Source organism: Ursus maritimus, unplaced genomic scaffold (assembly GCF_017311325.1).
Source record: "Ursus maritimus isolate PB19 unplaced genomic scaffold, ASM1731132v1 scaffold_13, whole genome shotgun sequence".
Lineage (NCBI taxonomy): Eukaryota > Metazoa > Chordata > Mammalia > Carnivora > Ursidae > Ursus > Ursus maritimus.
In genome coordinates this window covers 66,922,486-66,948,242 of record NW_024423675.1, presented here as the reverse complement: position 1 = coordinate 66,948,242, position 25,757 = coordinate 66,922,486, and the positions used below count along the sequence as shown (strand labels likewise).

Sequence of the window (25,757 nt, the reverse complement as noted above, 5' to 3'; positions counted from 1 at the left end):
TGGGAGGAACAATTGCGTTGGCAGAATTTCTGGTTTCTTATCTCACATGTGTTTAAAGGGTCTTGTCAACCATTGTTCCTGGATTCCCCAGTGCTGTTGACGCCGTGATGATGGTCTCTGTTCACGAGACTTCCTGCTGCCACAGTCTACTCACCTGTATGTTTTCTCCGTGCCCCGTGGTCCTCCACACCTGTGCTGGCGATAGCCTGATTTTCCTGCACTCAGTCCATAGTTGTTTCTGAAGATTCTCTGTGACATGGGAGATGGGGTGATGGCCCAGGGAAGGTCATGCCTCGCTTTATCATGTAAGAAGCCTAGATTACACTAAAGTAAAAGAAGCTAGACTAAAACTGTTTACATTGCCACTCTAAGCAAATTTACAAATATGAAGTATTTTTGTTTTGTTGAGAGCATAGTTTGGTCCACTGATCTGTATTTAATTTCTCCTTATTTGTTTAAGGATTTAAGATGACCAGAAGGTTTTAGAGAAACAGTGGTGCTACTCACTGTTCTCATTCACCTGTGGAGGATAGCCATGGGGTAAAAGAACTATAATCATCTAACAGGAAATAAAATCCTTTCACTTCCGTATACAGTCCTGGGGAGATGTTCTTTTATATGTATCAGATTTGTTTGTCTACAAATATCAGGACTTAGTATTCTGTTTCACAGTATTAAAATAAAACCACCCATCAAAGCCCCTTGTCACTTTTTTCTTCTTCCTATAACATTAGTGAACATTATGTTTTCTTTCTAAGGTTGTGATAAGAAGATTATCATAATATTAGGTGTCATTTTATCCTAAACCTCTGGGTTATTTTTATATTAAGATCTCTGCTCCCATTTCTGCAGCATTGAACCCTCTGAAATGCATGGTTTTATGGTTTTATATTTTAAAATTTCATTTGAGTTGTCTGCTGATTTTAAATCATTATTTTATCAGCATTTTTTGCAAATATTTTCTAGTAGATTAGAAGTGTTTATAATGTCATATATGGATAAATTCTTTGACCTGTATCAGACGGTTGTATAGAATTTTCTTTTTTTTTTTTATTTTAATAATGATTTTTTATTATATTATGTTAGTCACCATACAGTACATCCCCGGTTTTCGATGTAAGGCTCGATGATTCATTAGTTGTGTATAACACCCAGTGCACCATGCAATATGTGCCCTCCTTACTACCCATCACCGGTCTATCCCATTCCCCCACCCCCCTCCCCTCTGTAGCCCTCAGTTTGTTTCTCATAGTCCATAGTCTCTCATGTTTCATTCCCCCTTCTGATTACCCCCCCTTTCTTTATCCCTCTCTTCCCCTACTGATCATTCTAGTTCTTATGTTCCATAGATGAGAGAAATCATATGATAGTTGTCTTTCTCTGCTTGACTTATTTCACTTAGCATTATCTCCTCCAGTGCCGTCCATGTTGCAGCAAATGTTGAGAATTCGTTCTTTCTGATAGCTGAGTAATATTCCATTGTATATATGGACCACAACTTCTTAATCCAGTCATCTGTTGCAGGGCATCTCGGCTCCTTCCACGATTTAGCTATTGTGGACATTGCTGCTATGAACATTGGGGTGCATATGGCCCTTCTCTTCACTACGTCTGTATCTTTGGGGTAAACACCCAGTAGTGCAATGGCTGGATCATAGGGTAGCTCAATTTTTAACTTTTTAAGGGACCTCCACACTGTTTTCCAGAGTGGCTGTACCAACTTGCATTCCCACCAACAATGTAGGAGGGATCCCCTTTCTCCACATCCTCTCCAACAATTGTTGTTTCTTGCCTTGTCTATTTTTGCCATTCTAACTGGCGTAAGGTGGTATCTCAGTGTGGTTTTGATTTGAATTTCCTTGATGGCTAATGATTTTGAACATTTTTTCATGTGTCTGTTAGCCATTTGTATGTCTTCATTGGAAAAGTGTCTGTTCATATCTTCTGCCCATTTTTTGATTTGTTTATTTGTTTCTCGTGTATTGAGTTTGAGAAGTTCTTTGTAGATCTTGGATACCAGTCCTTTATCTGTAGTGTCATTTGCAAATATATTCTCCCATTCCGTGGGCTGCCTCTTAGTTTTTCTGACTGTTTCCTTGGCTGTGCAGAAACTTTTAATCTTGATGAAGTCCCATAAATTCATTTTATCTTTTGTTTCTCTTGCCTTTGGGGATGTGTCATGAAAAAGGTTGCTTTGGCCGATGTCGTAGAGGTTGCTGCCTATGTTCTCCTCTAGAATTTTGATGGATTCCTGTCTCACATCGAGGTCTTTCATCCATTTGGAGTTTATTTTTGTGTATGGTGTGAGATAGTGGTCAAGTTTCATTCTCTTGCATGTAGCTGTCCAATTTTCCCAGCACCATTTATTGAAGAGACTGTCTTTTTCCCACCGGATGTTTTTTCCTGCTTTATCAAATATTAGTTGCCCAAAGAGCCGAGGGTCCATTTCTGGGCTCTCTATTCTGTTCCATTGGTCTATGTGTCTGTTTTTGTGCCAGTACCATGCTGTCTTTGTGATCACAGCTTTGTAGTACAGCTCGAAATCCGGCATTGTGATGCCCCCAGCTTTGTTTTTCCTTTTCAACAGTTCCTTGGAGATTCGGGGCCTTTTCTGTTTCCATACAAATTTAAGGACTGTTTGTTCCAGTTCTTTGAAAAATGTCCTTGGTATTTTGATCGGGATAGCATTGAAAGTGTAGATTGCTCTGGGTAGCATGGACATTTTAACTATGTTAATTCTTCCGATTCATGAGCATGGAATATCTTTCCATCTTTTTATGTCTTCCTCAATGTCTTTCAAGAGTGATTTATAGTTTCTAGAATATAGGTCCTTTACGTCTCTGGTTAAGTTAATTCCAAGGTAACGTATGGTTTTTGGTGCTATTGTAAATGGGATGGATTCCCTAATTTCTCTTTCTTCGGTCTCGTTATTCGTGTATAGAAATGCAACTGATTTCTGAGCATTTATTTTGTATCCTGCCACGTTACTGAATTGCTCTATAACTTCTAATAGTTTGGGAGTGGCTTCTTTTGGGTTTTCCATATAGAGTATCATGTCATCTGCAAAGAGAGACATTTTGACTTCTTCTTTGCCAATTTGAATACCTTTGATCCCTTTTTGTCGTCTGATTGCTGTTGCAAGGACTTCTAGTACTATGTTGAATAATAGTGGCGAGAGTGGGCATCCTTGTCGTGTTCCTGATCTTAAGGGAAAGGCTTCCAGCTTTTCCCCATTGAGAATAATATTTGCAGTAGGCTTTTCATAGATGGCTTTTATGAGATTGAGAAATGTACCTTCTATTCCTACACTCTGAAGGGTTTTAATCAGGAAAGGATGCTGTATTTTGTCAAATGCTTTTTCGGCATCGATTGAGAGGATCATATGGTTCCTGAGTCTTTTCTTGTTGATATGATGTATCACGCTGATTGATTTGCGAATATTGAACCACGCTTGCATCCCAGGTATGAATCCCACTTGATCGTGATGGATAATCCTTTTAATGTACTGTTGGATTCTATTAGCAAGTATCTTGTTGAGGATTTTGGCGTCCATATTCATTAGGGAAATCGGTCTGTAATTCTCCTTTTTGAGGGGGTCTTTGCCTGGTTTGGGGATCAAGGTAATATTGGCCTCATAGAATGAGTTTGGTAGCTTTCCTTCTGTTTCTATTTTTTGAAATAGCTTTAGGAGAATAGGTATTATTTCTTCTTTGAATGTTTGGTAGAATTCCCCAGGAAAACCGTCCGGGCCTGGAGTTTTGTTATTTGGAAGGTTGTTTATCACTGACTCAATTTCTTCATAATTAATTGGCCTGTTTAAGGAATCAATTTCTTCCGGTTTCAATCTTGGTAGTTTATAGGTTTCCAGGAAGGATTCCATCTCTTCCAGATTGCTTAGTTTATTGGCATATAGCTGTTGATAAAAATTTCTAATAATCCTTCCAATTTCAATGGTGTTCGTCGTGACCTCTCCTTTTTCATTCATAATTTTAATAATCTGGGTCCTTTCTCTTTTCTTTTGGATAAGTCTTGCCAGTGGTCTGTCAATTTTATTGATTCTCTCAAAGAACCAGCTTCTAGTCCTGTTGATCTGCTCTACTGTACTTCTGGTTTCTGCTTGATTGATTTCAGCTCTAATTTTGGTCAACTGCTTCCTCGTGCGTGGATTAGGCCTGTCCCTCTGTTGCTGTTCCAGCTTCTTGAGGTGAGAATATAAAAACTGCATTTTAGATTTTTCTATTCTTTTGAGTGAGGCTTGGATGGCTATGTATTTCCCCCTTAGGACTGCCTTTGCAGTATCCCATAGGTTTTGGACTGTTGTATTTTCATTCTCATTGGTCTCCATAAATTGTTTAATTTGATTTTTGATTTCCTGGTTTATCGAGTCATTCCTGAGCAGGATGGTTCTTAGTCTCCAAGTGTTTGAGTTTCTTCCAAATTTTTCCTTGTGGTTGAGTTCCAATTTCAGAGCGTTGTGGTCTGAGAATATGCAGGGGATAATTTCAATCTTTTGGTATCGGTTGAGACCTGTTTTGTGTCCCAGAACATGGTCTATTCTTGAGAATGTTCCATGGGCATTAGAATAGAATGAGTATTCTTTGGTTCTGGGGTGTAGTGTTCTATATATATCTATGAGGTCCAACTCGTCGAGTATGGCATTCAAAGCCTTTGATTCTTTGCTTAGTTTTTGCCAGGGTGTTCTGTCTATTTCTGAGAGTGGAGTGTTGAGGTCCCCTACTATTAATGTATTTTTATTTATATGTCTCTTTATTCTGGTTAAGAGTTGGCTTGTGTATCTTGCTGCTCCCCTGTTGGGGGCATATATATTTATAATTGTCATATCCACTTGTTGAATACTTCCCTTAAGAATAATATAGTGCCCTTCTGCATCTCTAACTATAGTCTGTAGTTTAAAATCCAATTTATCTGATATGAGAATTGCTACCCCAGCTTTCTTTTGAGGTCCATTTGCGTGAAAGATGGTACTCCATCCCCTTACTCTCAGTCTGAATGCATCTTTGGGTTCGAAATGAGTCTCTTGTAGACAGCAAATGGATGGGTCATTTCTTTTTATCCAATCTGCAACCCTGTGGCGTTTTATGGGATGGTTCAAACCATTTACATTAAGACTGATTACTGAGAGATATGATTTTAATGTTGCCATGTTGCCAGTAAAGTCTTTGTTTGTATTGGCTGTGACTTTCTGTTCTGTATCACTCTTGGGGCCTTTTTACTTTTATAGAACCCCCCGTAATATCTCCTGTAGGGCTGGTTTCGTGGTTACAAAATTGGTTAGTGACTGGCGATTCTGAAATGTCTTTATTTCTCCATCAATTCTGAATGACAGCCTTGCTGGATAAAGGATCCTTGGCTGCATGTTTTTCTCTGAAAGAGCTTTAAATATGCTCCCCCAACCCTTTCTCTCATTCCAGGTCTGTGTAGACAGGTCTGACGTAATTCTGATGCTTTTGCCTTGGTACGTGAGAAATTTCTTTGCCCTGGCCGCTTTCAATACTGTATCCTTGCATCTAATATTTGCGAATTGCACTATGACGTGACGTGGCGTAGGTTTGTCGTGGTTGAGCTTGGGAGGGGTCCTCTCTGCCTCTTGGACACGAATGTTTGTTTCCCTTGCTAGATTAGGGAAGTTTTCAGCTACAATTTGTTCAAATATCTCTTCTAGACCTCTGTTTTTCTCCACCCCCTCGGGGATGCCGATGATTCTAACATTGGATCGTTTCATTGAGTCAGTAATCTCCCGTAACCTACATTCGTGGGCGTGGATTTTTTTAAGACCATCTTCTATTTTCATTTTTTCCTCTATTAACCCATCCTCCAATTCACTAACCCGTTCCTCTGCTTCTGCGACCCTGGCCGTCAGAGCCTCTAGTTTTGCCTGCATTTGGCTCATAGAATTTTTAATTTCTGTCAGATTCGCTCTCATTTCTGTCCTTAGGGATTCTATATTCTCAGTAACCTTTTCGTTAATAGTTTTTTCAATTCTACTCATCATTTTGACCATCGTTACTCTGAATTCCATTTCTGATAATTTGGTTACATCCATATCCATTATTTCTGTGGCAGAGGCCACAGAATCACTGTCTTTTCTTTGCTGGGGGGGGCTTCTCCTTCTTGTCATTCTGATGAAGAGAGGTTGCGGGGTTTCCAGAGCCCAAATTATTGACTGGGTCCCAGGCCGTGCCCCTTGTTTTATAGGGATCTTAGGGATGTGGGCTTCTTCTTTAAAGATTTTATTTATTTATTTATGTGGCAGCCAACCAGCGAGAGAGGGAACAGAAGCAGGGGAGTGGGAGAGGAAGAAGCAGGCTCCCAGCGGAGGAGCCCGATGAGGGACTCCTTTCCGGAACGCCGGGATCACGCCCTAAGCCGAAGGCAGGCGCTCAATGACTGCGCCACCCAGGCGCCCGGGTTGTGGGCTTCTTGATTTTTCAGCCTGCCTTCTGTGTTCTGGGGGAGGGGCCTGCCGCGCCAATACTCAGGCAACCCTGTTTGGGTAGAGTCTCCGTGTCCCCTGCGAGGGAGGATGGGGATGGGCACTCTCTGAGCCGGTATTTCCAGGCTTTTGTTCTCTGGCGGCTTTCCCTGGCGGTTTGCTGTGCCTCTTCTGAGAGTCAGAGCAGCAGCGGCCAAATTTCAGCCTCTGTCACGGAACAGAAGGATTGCGGCCCGTTCTCTACTAATGTTCTGGCCACTTTAACTCTGTTTCTGTTGGTGCTGCTCAACCCTGCAGCGTCCCGGGATGTGCGCCCCACACCCGGTGCCTCCTGCCCTCTACTTCCAGGGCCGGCGCTGCTCTGTCCTTTGTGTTTCTAATGCCGCCAGCCACCGGACGCCCGCACGCCTCCGGGTCTCCCGGTCTCAGTCTATGCCCGGTGAGCACACCTCGATCCGGAGTTCGGAGAAGCCTGGTGGCGCGCGCACCCGGTTCAGGGTCTCAGTCTGCTGTTTCGCGGGTGCCGACTCGGAGTCCGCCCGCCCCCCCGTGCAGGTGGCCCGCCAGCCGCAGCCGCCCGCGCTCCGGGAGTTCCCCGGTCTCAGTCTGATCCGTGAGCACACCGGATTCCGGTGTTCGAGATGCCTGGTGGCGCGCGCTGCTCACGGCTCACCGGTCTCAGTCCGCCTCTCGCGGGTGCCCTCTGTGAGTCCGCCCGCTCCCCGTGCAGGTGGCTGCCGTTCCCGGCCCACACGGCGGCTCCCTCCCTTCCGGCTTATCTTCCGATATCCGTGCACGGTTTACAGCTCCCCTCTTCGTACCTCAATACTCAGCACTGGAGATGTTCATTTGTAGAGATCCAGATGCATCATCCTGCGTCTCAGGCTGATTCCGTGGTTATTTAGGCTGGTCTGGTACCTATCCAGCTCGACTCAGGGGACCGGCTGAAAAAGGGGTCCCCTACTCCTCCGCCATCTTAACTCCTCTCCTGTATAGAATTTTCTATCCAGTATAATGGCTTCAGGTCTATTATATGTTATTGATTTTATTTCCTCTGTGCTTTTGGTGCTGTGGGATATATGCCATTATTAAATTAAAGCAAGTCAGTTCATTGCTAGAAAATGATATATCTTTTGATATTTCAAGCTAAGAACATAGTAGGCATTGAATGAATATTCATAATTATCATCAGTAAATTTATTTACCTTATTTATACCCACAGATAAATATGATCAAGTAGTTATTATATATGTATGGCCATTCATTTAACAGAGATTTACTGAATCATCTACTTTGTGTCACACACAGTTCTAGGCACTGAACAGATAGAATTGCCCTCATTGAACAAAGGAGGGGTGGAGGGAAAACAAGCAATAAAATAATAAATTAGCACATTATGTATTCTGTCTGAGGTCCTAAATATCATGGAGAAAGCAAAAAGCCAGTGCAGGGACAGGGAAGTGTGGGGAGGGGTGCTGTGCTTTCTGGTAGGGGCGCACAGGCGTAGGGCTTGCCTTATTCCCTAGGTAGGTGGGACTGCTCAGACAGATGATAGCTCCGTACAGCAGGGAGTCCCAACGAACGTTATTTTAGAACTAAAAGAGAAACACATTTAAGTGTTTATGCAGTAATAAATGGAAAAAATAAAATGCTAAAATTTCTATCCAAGGGAAATATTTGGGGAGTTCAAGCTTATTCACCCTGAACTTATGTAAATCTTGATGTACTTGGAGTTGGATTTAACACATGATTATCTAGGCCAGGTGCCTCACACCTGAACCACCTGTGCTCATCGTATTTGAATATATTATAAGTCATTCACAGACCTGTGATTGGCAGTGTTCTCTTTTCTTTTTAATTGTGGCATAAAACAAAAAGGAAAGTTACAGGAAATGGTATCATGTAGTAGTGGTTTTTGGCTGCTGCGTTCGTTAGAATTCCATCCTTCTCCAGACGTGCTTCAGGGGTTCCAGGAATGTTTGATTTAAATTTGTTGTAACTATTTAAAACTATATTAAAATAACAGGAGTATTGAAGTGTACCAAGTTTTAATCTTAGAGACTGCCTGGAGATTGATTTTGTGTTGTTGGTGTCATTCATTTTTATGCAAAACTCAGCTAAAACTTAGAGTAACCTATCTGTGCATTTGTTTGAACTTCTCATAAATGTGTCATACTAGTAAAAGTTTTGGCTCTGTCCTAATTTTTTTCAAAAAGGTTAATTCAGAACATATTTGATCACAAGAACATATGCAACAGTTGGTTTACTGTGTGTTTGGGTGTTTCTTGTTATAAGAAATTTGTATTTGCATTTGTTGCATATTTAGTGATTACCTTTGAAAGAAAAATTTGGAGATATGTCTCTTTTAAGTTTCTGAGTCATTTTAATCAAGAGGCTTTGAATTTATAAGGAAGTCTATAAAACAAACAAGCAACAAACCTTCCAAAACAATGTTTTATCTTTTGTATCTTGATATCTGTGTGAACCATTATGGATCTCTGAAAGAAAAACCCAGAAATGAATCCAAGTCTGAGACTGATGTAAGACTACAGATGTCTTCCGTAACACCTGTTTCAAAATTTTATGTAAATCAGAACAGCTTCTTTGTTCTCATTTGTTGACTTTATAATGAGATAGGTAATGATTTTTAACTTTGAGAGTAAATTTTTACTCATAAAACACATTGGGATTTGGTTATAGATAATAGAAACCAATCTAAGCTAGTTTAAACAAAGAGAAATGTATTGGGCCACTTAAAAATTATTAGAAGGGCTGGAGGGTCAACTGTAGGCAGAGTGATGGAGGAAACTTCCATGCTGCAGAATTTCAGCTCCTCCTCTGGGATTGGCAGAGCTGCTCCCTTGGCTCCAGGAAGCCCAGGGAGGCAGGAATCCTGTAGATCCACATTGTCTCTGCTTTGATCCTCCCAGAAACGGGGGGGGGGGGTACCTCACACCTCTGTCTTCCCACTTAACTCGGTTCTGGACTCAGTCTCACATGACTAGCATATCTGGTCAGGTGCATCTGATCAGGAGATTGGACAATGTCATTTTTAATTTCCAGGACAGGAAGGAGATCTTACAGGTGGTTGGAATTGATATTAAGCCACTGCCACTGTATTTCTTTTAACCTATTTAATCTATTGGTTTATTCCGTATGAGATTTTATTTGAAAATAAAAACTTGCCCTGTTAGAAAAAGTCTGGAAAGTACTGGAAGCTCCAAAATTTAGATCATGGTACTCAGTACCAAAAACCATAGATCTGGGCTGCCTGCGTGGCTCGATGGAGCCTACTTAAAACAACCCCCCCCAAAAAAAAATTGCAGATCTTCTGGTAACAAGGGAATAGCTCTGCTGGATTTGAAGCCCCAACAGACTGGTCATCATTCTGCCTGTGCTTCAGAACCATAGCCAGTTTGATTAGAGACCTCAGGTTTATTGGCCCAGGGTCTTAGTGGAGATGAAGAATATGTAATCATTTATCTCAGATAATGCTGTAATTTATTTTTAAATTCTAGATACTTAATACTATAGCTATGTTTGGTTAACTTTTATAGTGTTAGTAGAAAGACTTCATAATATTGGTCTTTAATACATTTTAACTTAAGAATATAACTTTTTGTCTCTGTTCAGTGGTAATTTTCTCAAATTTTCCAAAATAACGTTCTAAAAAATTGTTTCATTCTGAGCTATACTTATTCTACCAATCTCTCTACTTGGTACAGTTCTGGAATTATTCCATTATTAGTTCTTTTACTAGTTTCCAGGAAAACACAGTCACAGTGTTTTTTAAGTCAACACACTTTTCTGAAAATGAACGTTTAATTCACTTTTATAATTGATTATAATGAAGAGATGCTAAAGAATAATGAATTTCATAATGATTCTTTAGTCTTCTTTGTCTAAATACAGCAGTAAGATTGACTTGGATATGTAAAAGAACATGATTTTATTTCTCTGATCTCCTCTTGCTCCTGGATTGCATTTTCTAGTGATAGTAGAAAACATATGATCTTGGCAATTAAAGGTCTCAGTTACTTCTACTTTAAAACCTACTTTTTTTTTTTTTTTTTGCATTAACTTGGTGTTTTTTGGACACTTGGTGTTTTGCATACTTAGATCAATACCTAGGACTGGCTTCCCAGAAGGTGCCAAACTGTTTTCCAAAGTGTTTATATAAGAGTTCTAGTCTTGGACAGCTTCTTCCTAGTTCCTTTCTTCCATCAGATAATTGGTCACATAGGAACACTTAGTTAGAAAACGTTCTGGTAGTGATGGTAGGTAGCCTTTGGCCTTTTAACACTGCCCTCTGGAATCTGTTGAACCCACTGCTCAGGCTTCTAAGGCTAACATGACTCAAAGCCTTTTAATTTGTGATGGGGGGGGACGGGGGCTCTCATCTGTCTACCAGGTCTCCATGTGGACTCTTGCTGGTGCTGCCATCCCTTACTGCCTTGCCTGAAACTCTCTTAAATCCCAGATAGCCTGTTGCTAGGGCAGCTTCACCTTTCCCTGTGAAATTCCTTTAGTTTGCTTGCCTTCTGCTCCAGGTGGTCTTCCATGTGGACACTAAAGCCCTGATTTGAGGCAGTTCTGAGGGGAAGGAATGAAATTGGTCAGGTTGTAGGTTTTGGGGGTTTTGTTTTGTTTTGTTTTGTTTTCCATTTGTTAGAGAGAGAGAGAGAGCAGGCAGAGTGGCAGGCAGAGGGAGAAGCAGGACCTCCGCTGAGCAAGGAGCTGGATGTGGGACTCGATCCCAGGACCCCTGGATCAGGACCTGAACCAAAGGCAGATGCTTAACTGACAGAGCCACCCAGGTGTCCCAGGTTGTAAGGTTCTTAGTAAATATGGAGGAATGACTTCAAGGTTGGTGATAGTAGGAAGAATGGAGGGGGGTGCAGGACATGTTAACCCCACTTCTCGCCAGTGCCCCTAGCTGGCATTGGAGTGTGGGGCCAAGAGCACACTCTAGTCAAGATGGTATCTTGAATGGAAACACAAACCAAGAATGGAGTGAAGAAGTGCTGGTGCTTTCTTCACATTGAGCAAGACAAAGCTTTTTGTTTAATCAGGTTATTAGGCATAATTTATGTATAATAAATCTGAGCAATTTTAAGTATATAGTTAGTGAGTTTTCATGAATGCATACTGTCAAGTAACCACTATCACATCAACATTTCTGCCATTCTAGAATATTCTCATATGCCTCTTTGCAGCTAATCTCCCCTCTATCACCCGCCTCTAGTCCCTGGCAACCTCCGATCTGCCTTTCGTCCTGCTTATACAATTTCATGTAAATGGAATCTATACAGTGTGTCTGGTTTCTCTCACTTAGCAGAACACTTCTCAGATTCACCTATGTTGTGCTTTGTTCATTTCTGTTTCTCGGGAATGTTTTGTCATTTGGATAGAGCATACTTCAGCAATTCATACAGAGCCAGTTGCTTCACTTTTTCCCCTTTTCCCTTTACATTCTAATGGGTGTGGGTTGTAGCTCATTGTGGCTGCAGTTTACATTTCCCACATATCTGAGGAGGTTGACCATTTTTTAAAGAATTTGTTTGCCATTCCTAGATTTTCTTTTGTGAGGCATCTAGTCAAATATTTTGCCCATTTTAAAATCGGAGATATCTGTTATTTTAATAGTGAGTTGTAAAATTACTTTCTAGATTTTGGATACAAGTTTTCTATAAGATATGTAATACTCTATAGTCCTCAGTTTATGGTGCTTCTTTTTGTTTCCTTAACAGTGTCTTTTGAGGAGCCAGTTTACTTAATTTTGATACTCTGTTTTATCATTTTTTCCTTTATAGTTTTCTACTTTAATCCAAAAAATATGCTTAACTCAAGATTTTCTCTTATGTTTTATAGTTTTCACCCTTTTATATAAGCCTATGATTCATTTCAAGTAAACTTTTATATGTGGTGTGACGTAAGGGTTGAATTTTGGGTTTTTTTTTCCTGTATGAATATCCATTTTTTTCCAACACTGTTTGTTAGGAAGATAACCCTACCTCCGTGAACTAACTTTGGTACCATTGTTGAAAAATCACATGTGTGTGTATGTCTATTTTTGGATTCTCTATTTGGGCTCATGGAACTGTGTATCTGTCCTTGTATTGGTGCCATCAAGGTATTTTATTTTTGTTTCAGCTCTATTGAGGTATAATTGACAAATAAAATCGAGTATAAAGTATAGAACATTAATGTCACTCACCACCAGGGAAGTGTGAACAGGAACTACAGTGTGGTGTGACCTCACACCTGTCAGAATGCCTGTCATCAGATAGACAAGGGACTAGTGCTGCTGAGGGTGTGGAGAAAAGTTCCACCAGCTTTGATTGATGTCACTGTAGAGACTCTTGGTATAATTTAGCGTAACTTCTACAATTTCTGTAGTTTTCAGAATTGACTTGACTTTTCTGGGACATTTGCTGTATCATATAACAGTATACTTCTCTATGTGGTACTTGGATTTTTCTGATCATGCATCTTACAACCTTACTGAATTCACTTACTCATTCTAGTGGGTTTTTTGGTAAATTCCTTAGGACTTCCTACCTGAGTAATCATGTCATCTGTGAATAAAGAGTGTTATTTTTTCTTTCCAATCCAGTCTACACCACATACATAATATTTATATTATATGTAATATAATTTTATTTAACTTGTAAGTTTAATGTGTGTATAGCTAGATAGATACACACACACATACCGGACACAATTTTTTGTCTTGCTTTGCTGGCTGGAACCTCTAGTACAATGTTCCGTAGGAGCGGTGAGAGTAAATATTCTTATCTCGCTCCACGTCTTAGGGGGAAGCGTTTCATCTTTCACCCTCGGGTGTGCTGGCACCTGTAGGTTTCTCATAGATGCCCTTTATCGGGGTAGTGAAATCCCCTTAAATTCCTAATTTTCTGTGAGCTTTTATCCTGAATGAGTGTCGAAGTTCTTTTCGAATGTTTTATCTCCGGGATTACAGTGCTGAACTGCCTGGTGACCAGTGTCTAAAAGCTTTTGTTTCATGTATTTTGTCTGGTTTTCTACTTGTTTATGACTGGAAGACAGTTTCTGTAGCAGTTAATCCTTTCTGAACAAAAGTGGCATATTATTTTCATACCGTAGGGAATGTTACCCATATCAAACCTCAGACAAAGAGAAAGAAGCATTCAATGATTCATTGTTGTAAACTGCTGTTACTTTTAAACTAAAAAGTCTCTTAATACAGAATTATCTAGAAGTCATAATTTCTTAACTGATATCAGAAATGTGGAAGGAACAGAATTGTGGTAACAAGAAAGAGCTGATTTGCTGAAGGTTGCGGACAACTAAATTCTTTTTTCAGTTCTAGTATTTTGTGTTAGTGTCTCAGGAACACTAAGCATCTGCCTGGTTTGATTTATTCCTTTGGAGGACATCGATACTAAATAAAACATGTCCAGTGTAAGTGAACATATTCCTAGAGGATAAGCAACTCTCTGGTGAGAGAGCACCGCACACAGGGCTACCCTCACTCCCAGGCGGCCTGCTGCCCTCTCTCCGCTGAGACCGCTTTGCTCCCATTGGCCTGAGCAGACTCTGTCCCCGAACGGGGTTCCTGTGCTGCCCATTCAGCTGGTCACAATCCTCACCTTTCTTCAGACCTTGAGAATTTTTTTTTTTTAATGTGAGACTAAAAGTCTTGCTGTTTTCCTTGCATATGAAAACTAAAAAGAAAGGCAGAATTCTAAACTCCCTCCATCTCCTGCATGCTTGACGTTTTGCTGGGTAGGTGGAGTGAACACAAAGCAACTTGGTAGAAACATAATAAAGGCCTTACTTTATTTTTTCCTTTGAACAGCTTTTGAGAAGTCCAAATATGTGAAAATGAAGTTAGTAGTAAGTGGGCTACCGCAGACCCAAGAGTAACATAACCACAATTTTAAAAGTGAAGTTTTGCAGACAACTAAAAACTTGGGCAACACTTCACAACTTACTTATTAATATTATTGTTACTGCAATTCAAAATATGATTGAGTCAGTAAGATTTAAACCTTTTTCTGAGTTCTTAAGGTTTATAATCTATTTAGTGCCAGGATCAGTTTTCAGTTAAGATCTCTGCTAACATAGTAGTGTGTGATTAGGCAAATTTCATGGAATCTCATGTACTCCAGAGAATCTTGGGACTCGGGAGATGAACGGTACATTCAGGACAATTTCCATCCTCAGAAAACTATCAAACCATATAGACTTTGATACTAAGCCCTTCCTTGTTTATCACTTTTATGAATAAGACAGGTAAGCTTTGGATTTCTCATTTTCCCACATCCTCAGTATTGAAGCAACATAATAAAGAGCATTCCTAAAATGCATAAACAGTGTAAGAGTTTTAGGAAAGCTCAATAATTTTTTATTTATAATTCCTAAAATTTCTTAGCAGTTTCCAAATTGCCACTTGCAACTATGAATTTCAGAAGGCATTATTAAATACAGAATTTTCCATGTTAAGACTGCATAATTTCCCAAGTGTTAACAGAGTTTACATTTAATAACTCCAGTCTCCTGTCCGGGCGATAGATCGTTAACATACTTTAATAGCTCATACAGTATCAATTGGGAAATCAAAATCATCTTAAAGTGTTTCTCTGTATGAGCCTGTCTGGCATGGGTTTGCTCGGGTTTTTCTCATGGTGAGCTTTAAAGTTAGTCACCTTTGCTCACAGGCATGATGCCAATCCTGATAATGATTAGGATACATACAGTTCAACTATAGACTCAACACAGGTCTAGGCCACTTAGAGATAACCAGTGATTTCCACAGTATGTACAAAGGGGAAGAAAAAAAACGTGATTGCGTCATGATGCCTTTTTTCAGCTTTGCTTCTGTGGCCTTGATAAGTGAAATCCAACATTATGTGTGTGTGTATATATATAGAGAGAGAGAGTTTTCTGTTAACTACAAGAGAGAAACTGTATCATATTATATATACAGCATTTATCTACCATATATATTCCTAGCCCTCATATCTACAAAATATAAGGGAACTACTTGGTAAATTGTTACATTTCATATGTACAGAAAAAGACCTGTAGTTCTCACTACACCATTTTAAGCCATCACTTTTCATGTATAGATTTGGAAAGCTTCATGAACTAACTCTCACTAAGAATGGTCTTGTTCTGTTTACATAGAATTAAGTACAAAAGAAGAGACTACAATAGCATATGCTAGAAAATGTGATTCTCCAGGTTATTAAAAATCATGATAGTCCTTCAGGGAAAAAATAATAGCTTTACCTGTTTTATGATGTAGCTTGTGAACTTATCTATATCCTCTCCCCCTTTTTTTCTGACCACGAATATCACAAGTATATAGTTCTTTATACCTTTCAGTTACCTAGCAATTTATAGTTTATTTCATTTTTCCCCATTAGCGACTCTGCAAAGTAAAGGGTTTACTGGCACCAACCAACTAACCAGGTGCTTAAGTTCTTGATTACGTGGCTTATGTTCTCCCATTTGTGCCTGGTTTTAATGTTAAAAAATTAAGAGAGAGAACAAAACAAAGTGATTGCTATTTACAAGTTACACTAAGAAGTTTTAGACCACTGGCAAAAGTGACAGTCTTTCAGTGTTTTACCGCTCTGTTGATGTCTGAAGGAAAATACTCTGCACGCAAAAGCATCCTTATCTGTATCTTAATCATTCAAGAATCTTTTTTGGAATGCGTTTTTGTTAAGTAATGGAAAAGAAATATTAGATGTTGTCTCTTGTCTTCAAGAACTTCTCTTCGTCAGGAAGTTAAGTCACCCGCATGTATCTAGCTATCAGCAGAAGGCAGAATGTAATTCATGCCAGATTGAATGGGGAGGATCAAAACTGCGGTTTGCTGACAGCTCACTGAGTGCAAGAACCTTATGTACATTACCCCATTTACTCGTCCCACCTGACCGCTGCTTGTAAGTATGATGTTTCCAGGTCTGGAAAGGTCAAGGAACCCAGGTATGGCTTGTCAGTGAAGCTGAGATTTGAGAATAGATCTGTTTGGACTCCACGCTTACCTTCTTTTTTCTGTAGCGCTCTGCTTTCCCAACGGGAGAGTGGCGTATGAGACTTCTAAGTGTGCCGGGGGTGCCTTTGAGAGGGCCTCACGGGCAAAATGGAAGTTGAGCTAATTCCTGAAAAGGAGGAGGAATCAACTTTGGCAAGAAACAGCAGGGACACTCAAGTCTCAGGGTCTTTGCTCAGGCTAATCCTTCTGCTGGAATGCACTGCCCTCAGGGAGCTGCTTTGGTAGCTCAGCACCTGGAACAGACCCCCTCTGACCACCCCTTCCACCACCGCTCTCTGAGGCTCCCTACCCGCCCCACTTTGTTTCCCACTTTAAGGCACTTACCACCGGGAACTTGCTATATAATTTAGTGTTTTATCATGTTTATGGACCCCCTTCTGTCTTTAGTATAAAGCTTCCCGAAGACAGGGATTACTGTCTTTTTCTTTTGTTTGAGATGTATTGTAGGCACTTAGTAGGTACTCTATAATTATTGTTTGAAGGTATAAAGATTTTGAGTGAAGAGTTAGCAAAACATGTTGGAGGCTCTAGAAAGACTGGTTTTACTGAGTGGCAAAGGAATCCCATGTGTTGCATATTCCAGTTGGAAGAAACAGAACCAAACTGTGAGGACTTAAATCCTAAACAAAGGAATTTATTTTTTTTGGTAGGAATAGAAGAGCCTTCTGGAGCTTTTAAGTAACACTGTATTAATTCAGTGATATAAAAGTAATACCCTAGTAACATATTGTTACCTTTCCTTCATGCTTTTTTGAAGTGTTCTGAGTTTTACCTCGTAAAATTGGCTTGAGTAAATAGGGGAATTAGCTGTCATGTACGTAGGAGCCCCTAGGTAAATAAAGCAGGCTTAAAGGTCAGCTGATTTCAGGTTGACTCCCCTCACGATTGCACCCACTTGGGCCAGTCATTTTGCTTGTGGTTCTCTCAAAGCCATGAAATAGAAGTCCTTCCCTTCAGTCTGATTGGGCCAACTGAGATATTTACTCAGTGTCTGGCACGTATTACATGTTTGATAAAGATTTGGGGATTGAGCCATTAAGAGTGCATTGTTGTAAGAAGACAGCTGTCCTCAGACAAGCTCCACAGCTCCAGCAGAATGCACGAATGGCTGGAGGAGGCTGACTGGAGCTGCACCAGCTCCCAGGAGCTGGAAGCACAGTTTGCCCTTGAACAACGTGGAGCTTCGGGGTGCTGACCAGCCCCCCACCACAGTTGAAAATCTGCATGTAACTTTTGACTCCCCAAAACTTAGCTACTAATAGCCTACTGTTGACCAGAAGAAACCTTACTAATAACATAAACAGTAGATTAACACATTTTGTATGTAATGTCTTAGAATAAACTAAACTAGAGATCAGAGAATATTAAGAAAATCATAAGAGAAAATACATTTATAGCACTGTAGTATATTTGTCCAAAAAATCCATGTGTAAGTGGACCCGTTCAGTTCAAACCCATGTTGTTCAACAGTCAGTTGTATATGTTAATTTTTATGGAAAATAAGTATTTTCTATAATGAGAAGACAGATATGTTCTATTTAGGAATATTAGAATCCCTGCAAAGCCTACAAGATGAAGTGAGTGGACAGGCTTTCCAGACAGAGGCACAGTGAAGTCCTTCCAGATACCACCAATTCCTGTCACTTCTGATCACTGTGTTTTTTTCTTTGTATGCATAGTATCAGTATCTTCAAGTTCAAAATCTTGAACTTCTCTTCTTATCCTACGGAACAAGCACTGAAATTAAACTTGTCCATGGAAGATGTGGTAAAAATGTATGTTAAACTTAAGGAAATGACTGTGATCAATTTAAAAAGTAGAAATGGTTCAAAACACATTCTGGGGACATAGAGTAATAAAGCCACAGAGCTAAACACAGAGTAAAGACAAACATGATAAGCAGCCACGGAACTTCAAATCAGCCGTCAGAGGATAAATTCCTTTATGTCTGATTACATTTGGATTCATTCCTGAAATCCCATTTCATATCAAAGAACTGTCAAAAGTGATCCCAAAAGTAAAAGTACAAATGCATGCACGGTTTTAAAGATTTATAAGTACTTAATTTTCACTTAAAGAATATCCCGACAATATAATTTGATTTTGAAAATGTTTTTTTCCACAAATGTATGTTAATTTTCACTTAAAGAATATCCTGACAATATAATTTGATTTTGAAAATGTTTTTTTCCACAAATGTATGTTAATTTTCACTTAAAGAATATCCTGACAATATAATTTGATTTTGAAAATGTTTTTTTCCACAAATGTATGTTAATTTTCACTTAAAGAATATCCTGACAATATAATTTGATTTTGAAAATGTTTTTTCCACAAAAACATTTTCAAAATAACAAAGCAGAAAGATCATCCCATCCTCCTCATGCAGTTCATAACTCCTTCCAATCATCTAGCAATTCCAAGTTAAGCACCCAGGGCTTAGAATGTCTCCTTCTAAGAACGTACGAATGGAAGGTCTCCATGCTTCCCGCACACACTCAGGACTGAATTGTTGCAACCACATTTCACACAGCTCAGCAATAAACCTTGCTTTAAAATGAAAGGTGTTAGGGATCATGGCAAAGTAAGAAATTGCCATGGATGCAAGATTTTGAATAATTCATGAGCATCAAATTAGTAACAAAAATGTTCACAACAGCAGACGCTAATTTTTATGCAGCTTTAGGGGTTCAATTAACATTTGTTTATTCAACACATACGTACTACGGGATCATTATATGCCAGGCATGTATCCCTGTTCTCAAGAAGCCAGTGGGATGAATAAACAAGAAAACAGAAACTAATTTCAGAGAGAGAATATCTATGCCTGTTAAAGAGAAATTTATTTAAAAGAAGAGAAAAAAAAGAGAGCATCTTTAATCTCAACATCATTTTTAATGATTTTTAAAAGCCTTAGGAAGGACAGCTCATGGGGGAAAGACCCCTCGGAGGATTACATAGTAAGTACACCGTCCGTATGTATAAGTATGTGGTGGTGGAGTAGCGGACGGACGCACAAATTTGAGAAGTATCAAGCAAAACGAAAGGAGAATGCCAAGGTTACATGTGTTTATAGATGCCTGGACATTCACATTCTTCTTCCCTTGAGCCAGCATTCGGATCTGAGGATGGCTGTGGAGAGGGGGAGGTCCCAAAGTGCCACAGTCCTGAGCGCCATTCAGTCCTGAGAGTAAACCTCCTTGTACAACTGCTTCTCATCACGTGCTGCTTAATCCACTGGGACATGTGACCATGCTCACTGCATTTCTAGATAAAAGTTAAAAACATATAAGCCTCTGCGAGTTTAGAATCTGTTGATAGTCCCATCTCTGGGGGCAGTTTGGGAGAGGTTAGGGGTTGGGAATTGAGGAGTGGATGAAATTCTGCTCCGATGCACTCCAGTGTGGAGGGCAAAGTTTGGTGCTTCTCCTCCAGCATGCTCAGGGACGTTCCTGGGAATCAGATGCAGTCCTCGAGTCACTAGGAACAATTAGAAGAAAATATCTAAGCGAGCGTGTATTAATACAATAATGCCCCAAAATAGGGACTGAACGTCTATTCTCCAATAGTCCCAAGCTTGGTAATTTCTGAAAGTCTCCAGGTAAAGTCACTGATGCAGCCAGCATTGAAATCTAGTTTCCTTTACATTCTGGAGCATCCGAGGGATGGGGTAGATGTGTGCGTGTGCACGTGTGTGTGCACGCCTGTGTGCACATGTGTGTGTGCACATGTGTGTGGCGTGGTTGCCAGAACAGATACTGGATTCGGCGACCAGTTGGTTGATTTGGCACTAGACTTGGTATTATCTGTGATGGCCAACAGCAAATTGGAGAAAGATTGGGAAAAACAAAACAATAGGCCTCAGCAGTTTACTTAGGAAATATTGAAGGAGGAAGGAGAATCCCAACTCTGTTTGAACTTGTGAGACAGACATGTTTTTGTCAGTGTCGAGATAAATGAGACTGTGCTTTGGAGTAACATAGAATCCAGGATGTTTGAGGTGTGTTAACTGTGCACTAAGGATGGTAGTCAGACAGAATTTGATTGATGAGGAAGACACAAGATGGTGGTGGCATTAAATTAAAGGCTGCCTCCCAGTGAGGGCTCTGGAGAGGCCCAGCCCAGCCGCTGTCTGTAAGGGTCACACAAACATACTTTGGGTCAGAACCAGTGACCTAGAATGGAGTCTTAGCCAATTTGTTTCTTGTACCCTGTTGGTCACATGGGCATGCTGTTGTCCTATGGCCAGCCCCACGGGGAGATCCCCTCAGAGGGTCGCACCTACACGTGCCATCCCTCCGTCGGTCTCTCTTTATGGGAAGCACTGCTGACAAGCTGGTACAGAGGGCACCCCCAACGCCCAGGACCCACGGGACAAAGCTGCCCTGTGGACAGACAGGTGTTCTTATGCCTTGGCCCGGGCACTCTGCAGGGTCGTGTCTGACCAACAAATAAGAAATGCTGTCATTAACCCAGCAGCACAGATGTTCACGGCCACTGTGATAGTCATGTGGTTGTGTCATTTAGGATATTATTTGCGGATGCTTCCATTTCAGAACATCGAACAAGGCGATCTGGAAAATGGCCTGTGAATTGTGGTATTTCATTTCCCTCCACACTTTATTTGTACGTCCAACTCTGTTATGTTTAACCTTTAGTTGATACATGTTTAGACTCTTAGATTTTGTAAGAGAAAACATAGCGAAACAGCCTTCTAGTTTATGGAGAGTGAATGACATATTCTGTATTTCAGAACCTACTCAGAGTTTCTAATTGTGTTCTTCTCTTCCTTTTCCTTCCACCAGATGAATCGGCTCCTAAGGAAGTCAGCAGGGTGAGTAATGTGAATATAATTTCTCCCACCACAGTATAGGAAATAAATAACTTTCATACATTTTCTCAGTGCTCCACATGTTAAAGTATTAGAAAAATAATGGCAAAACCAGAGCATCACTCATTAATATGGGGTAAAGTCAGTCGGGAGAGCAGTTGCAAATTGGAGGCCCCCAAAGTGAGTACAGCTCACAGCTGCGTTTTGTCTGGCCTGCACATGCTTATGGGGTTTTCTGAATGAGTTGCCAACATTAGAAATGGAGAGACTGCATGTAAAGACTGGATTTCTGGCTTCTCCTGAAAAACCATAAGAGAAGCCAACACCGACACAAGCCTTCCCAACGTGGCGGCAGGCTGCTACAGCCGAGGATCGGAAGCCTCTGCCTCACGCTCCCCCAGTGGGCATCTTTACTCTGCCATTAGTTCCTGCACCTCGTTTGTGGGTGAACGTTTGTGGGCGAATGCGTTTCAAGACATGGCATTCCTCAGTACTTTTGGAAATATTAAACGCACTGCTTTCATGTCCAGAGGAATTACTTAGTGTTAATAAGAGACGTACCAAACTGAAAAGCTTATGAGGCATGAGTACTGAAAGCATTTAGCAAACTGTGCTTAGTACTACAAAGTTATAACTAATTACATATGAAAAATATTTTAATTATATATTCCATATACCATAAAGATCATAAATGTGGATTAAATATTGAAAATAATCAGTTTGAATTGCATCGGACACAGTGTTAGGTAAGACATCACTATTATAAAATATAAACTGAAGTGTTTTTCATAGGATCACATATACAGGTATATTCCTTTATTTTTGACTATCTGAAGAAAAGGAATTTCTCTCATTGCTGGAGACTGGGCAGAATTCCCTCTGTCCGTAGCAACCTTTACCGACTCTTAAGGTTTCTATAAATCTCAGGGTTTTACTGGAGACCTTCACTATTAACAAAGCTCACAGATGGGTGCTTTAGGGTATATCAGGGGCTCGAGGGGTCAGCCTGGTATTTTTGCAGCCACTGGGAGCAGGAGCAAAGGCTAAAAAGGTATGTTTGAGGGTAAAGAGGGTATTCTGACAAGCAAACACAGGCAGAGTCACAAGATATTGGGATGTTGATATCAGCAAAACTGCCGTCTCAGATCTCTGAAGTAGCACCGTGCACTTTATAAATCACGGGTGGTGGGGAGAATCTGCGATTTGCTCGTCAATAGTCCCTTTGGTTTTGTAACCCAAACGGTAAGAAATGCCTAACCTCAAATTAACACTGACAATTCTGAAGAAATTTTAGATTTTGTTGTTGTTTTTGAGGGAGATGGAAAAGGAATGCCCCAAGAGGTTGGTTTTAAACAATCCGTATGTTTTCCTGACATTCTGTTCTGTTGACAACAAAGATTAGAATTGTACCTCTGACACCTTGCTTATGTCAGTGTGTTCGTTCTGTTCACCTGTTTGCCAGAGCACTTTCTTTGCCTCCAGTGTCTCCATATACAAAGATTTTGTACCACAGTGTTACAACATTTTGTGATTGCATTGCTCTGCTTTAAATATAAACTAGGTTGTATTCGGGTAGAACAGTTGTATAGATGAAGAGTGGACTTTTTTACACTACGTTTCTGTGTATTTTAGTTATACAAAATATTGCTGCAAGACATCTTGGATTTGGGTAACGACATTGTCGCATCATGCTCAGTATGCCAGCACCTTCTTTCTGGCTGAAGAGAGAAGAGATGTTGTGTGTCCAGACAGCACCATGGACTATTTTTAAGGCCATTAGAAATGATGACAAAACTATACAGAGATTATTCTTTGCTGTTATTTTCTAAGGTTCTCTTATTTTATGCCACATTTTGAGAAAGCTTATCTCTAGTTGAAAATACTAAATATATGAGCTGATAATAGAATAGAATAGAATAGAATAGAATAGAATAGAATAGAATAGAATAGAATAGATGGATAATAGATAATAATAGAACAGATAGATAATGGGATAGTATCAGTTGCCAAGATCTTTATTTTTTTTTCCTGAATATAACCCATCTCATCAGGTCAGGGTTTATGACTGATGCTCAGAATTTGCTTTCTATAATAGTACACCATTGTTTTAAATTAAAGTTAAGGTTTAGAAATGCAGGTGCCTGGGTGGCTCAGTCAGTTGAGCATCTGCCTTTGGCTCAGATCGTGATGGAATCAAATCCCACATCGGGCTCCCTGCTTGGCAGGGAGTCTGCTTCTCCCTCTCTTTCTGCTTCTACCCTTGCTTGTGCTCTCTCTCTCTCTGTCAAATAAATAAAATCTTAAAAAAAAAAAAAAGGGTTTAAAAATGCATAGTGCAGCCTTTTGATAGATAGTGATTGGCCACAGGGCTTGTTTGGGAACATCTGTTGTCAAAAATCCTATTCCTCATGAGGGTGATTGTTGTATGCACGGACAGTTCCAAGTTTTATGAGATACTTTCTCATTTAAAGCCAAACCACCTCTCCTTAATTGTCACCTATTAGTATGGGTTTTTCCTTTTTTTTTTCCTTCAGTTAGTATGTTTTTTGACTCTTGTAGCAACTCAAAAAAAAAAAAACAAAAAAAAGCTGTACACCATACTCCATATGAGAACTCTCTGAATAGAAGAATTATGTTCTCTTTTTCCCAGTGAAGCGTACCTACTTTTAAAACATTTTCCCCAAAATGCCTCCTTAGCATCTATATTGACATTCTCTGGACCAAGTGTACATATCAGTATGTTTTTAGCAGGTGGCAGCTGTGACATGATATTACAGACCCATTGTGGCCTGACCCTAATAACATGAGGGAGGACAGATAACTCCTTGGAAACAATATATCCATAATACAGTTTTAAGGGAGAATTAACTTTTTCAAGAAATTATACAACATTTTTGGTTACTAATCTTTTACTAAGCAAGATTCTTTTTTTTTTTTTAACGTGAAGTCAACTCTGTCAAGTCTTATACCTTTCCCCTCTCTTCCTCTTCTTCTCCTCTGTCCCTTTCTCTCTCCCTATCTACTTACTTACCTGCCATTCAGTCAACAGATATTAACTGAGCATTTGTGTGCCAGACATTGTCCTGTGTGCTGGGGATATAGTGGTGAGCAAAATAGTATTCTGGTTCTCACAGTATGCAAGGGGGTGGTGGAGACCCTTTTGATTTATACATATCAGGCAATGCTACATTCTATGATAAATGTATAGAAAAATCAAGCTAGATAAGGGTCTAGAGAGTGGTGTTGGGTGTAGAGTGGACTTACTGGATTATTGTACACATAGGGTGGTCAGGGGAATTTATTTGATAAGTTGACATTTAAGCAAGGACCTAAGGGAATAAGAAAACCATCCAGAAGGAGGAGACAGCTGCTACAAAGGCCCTGAGGTAGACCAGTGTGCCTGGAGCAGACCGAGTAATGGGGAGCGGCAAGGGATGGGGCTGGAGTAGAAGAGGGGAGCCCAAGGCCTAGTAATTCACTGCACGGGCTGTGCGTTGAATTCTGAGAACAACTGGAAACCATTAGGTCACAGTCTAACTTGAATGTTAGACAAGTCACTGTAGCTGCTGGACTGAGAGGATACACAGGGAGGTAAGCATGGGCTCAGGACCCAGTGGTAGTCTGGGGTGTGCAGGCAGGGGATGGCGATGGCCAGAGTGAGGGCTGTAATGGTGAAGTGTGATCGGAAGTCGGGCGTACTAAGAAGGAAGAGCTCACACTGGGTTGTCTGTGGTGTGTGAGAGGACAGGGATCAGTCATGACTCCCAGGTTGTTTGGTCTGAGCACCTGGCAGAATGAAGTTTCTCTTTACTACTATGGGGAGACAGCAGGATGAACGTGGGGGAGTGAGGCTGGGAACTCAGTACATTAGTCTTGAACAAGTGAAATTGGAGTTATCAGACGTCAAATTGGAGATATTTAGAAAGCTAGCGCTTATACTGTCGAGCCAAGAGGAAAGGCCGTAGCTGGAGATGTAGATATATTTGGGGTCTGTGGCATATACACAGTGCCACGGGAAGGAACAGCATCATGCAGGGCGTTCGCGTATGGAGAGAAGAGTTCTGAGCGCCGAGCTCTGGACACACCAGTTGCTTTCCTGAAGGCATGGAAAAGTTCACAGAGGACATTCAGAAGGAAAAGTCAGTAACGCGAGGAAAACCAAGAAAACTCCTTTGTAAACAGATTTTTTTAAATAAATTTAACATAATTTAAAATAAATTATGTATTGAAGCTCCACTTTATCTTGTTTCAAACCATCCCAACACTTTAAGGAAAGCCTCAGTCTTAACTTCTGTTACCTAACATTCTGTTTCTTTTTGAAGCTACAGATTTGAGTGATTTTTCCAAGTTCTTTGACTATGCCCGTTTTCAGTTTATTAAATAAATAGAACAGTGCTACACGTGGAAATTTCACCTATTAT

At 40.3% G+C, this 25,757-nt stretch overlaps 1 protein-coding gene across 2 annotated transcripts in view; it reads left to right on the top strand.

Moving 5' to 3' along the window:
* The window catches only part of PDE10A (phosphodiesterase 10A), a 292,346-nt gene that overhangs the window by 160,872 nt on the left and 105,717 nt on the right, over positions 1-25,757 (top strand). For both annotated transcript variants that reach the window (XM_008688476.2, XM_040628044.1), the window contains exon 3: positions 21,311-21,339. In XM_008688476.2, coding sequence (XP_008686698.2) covers positions 21,311-21,339 — 29 coding nt within the window. The remainder of the gene's footprint in view (positions 1-21,310; positions 21,340-25,757) is intronic.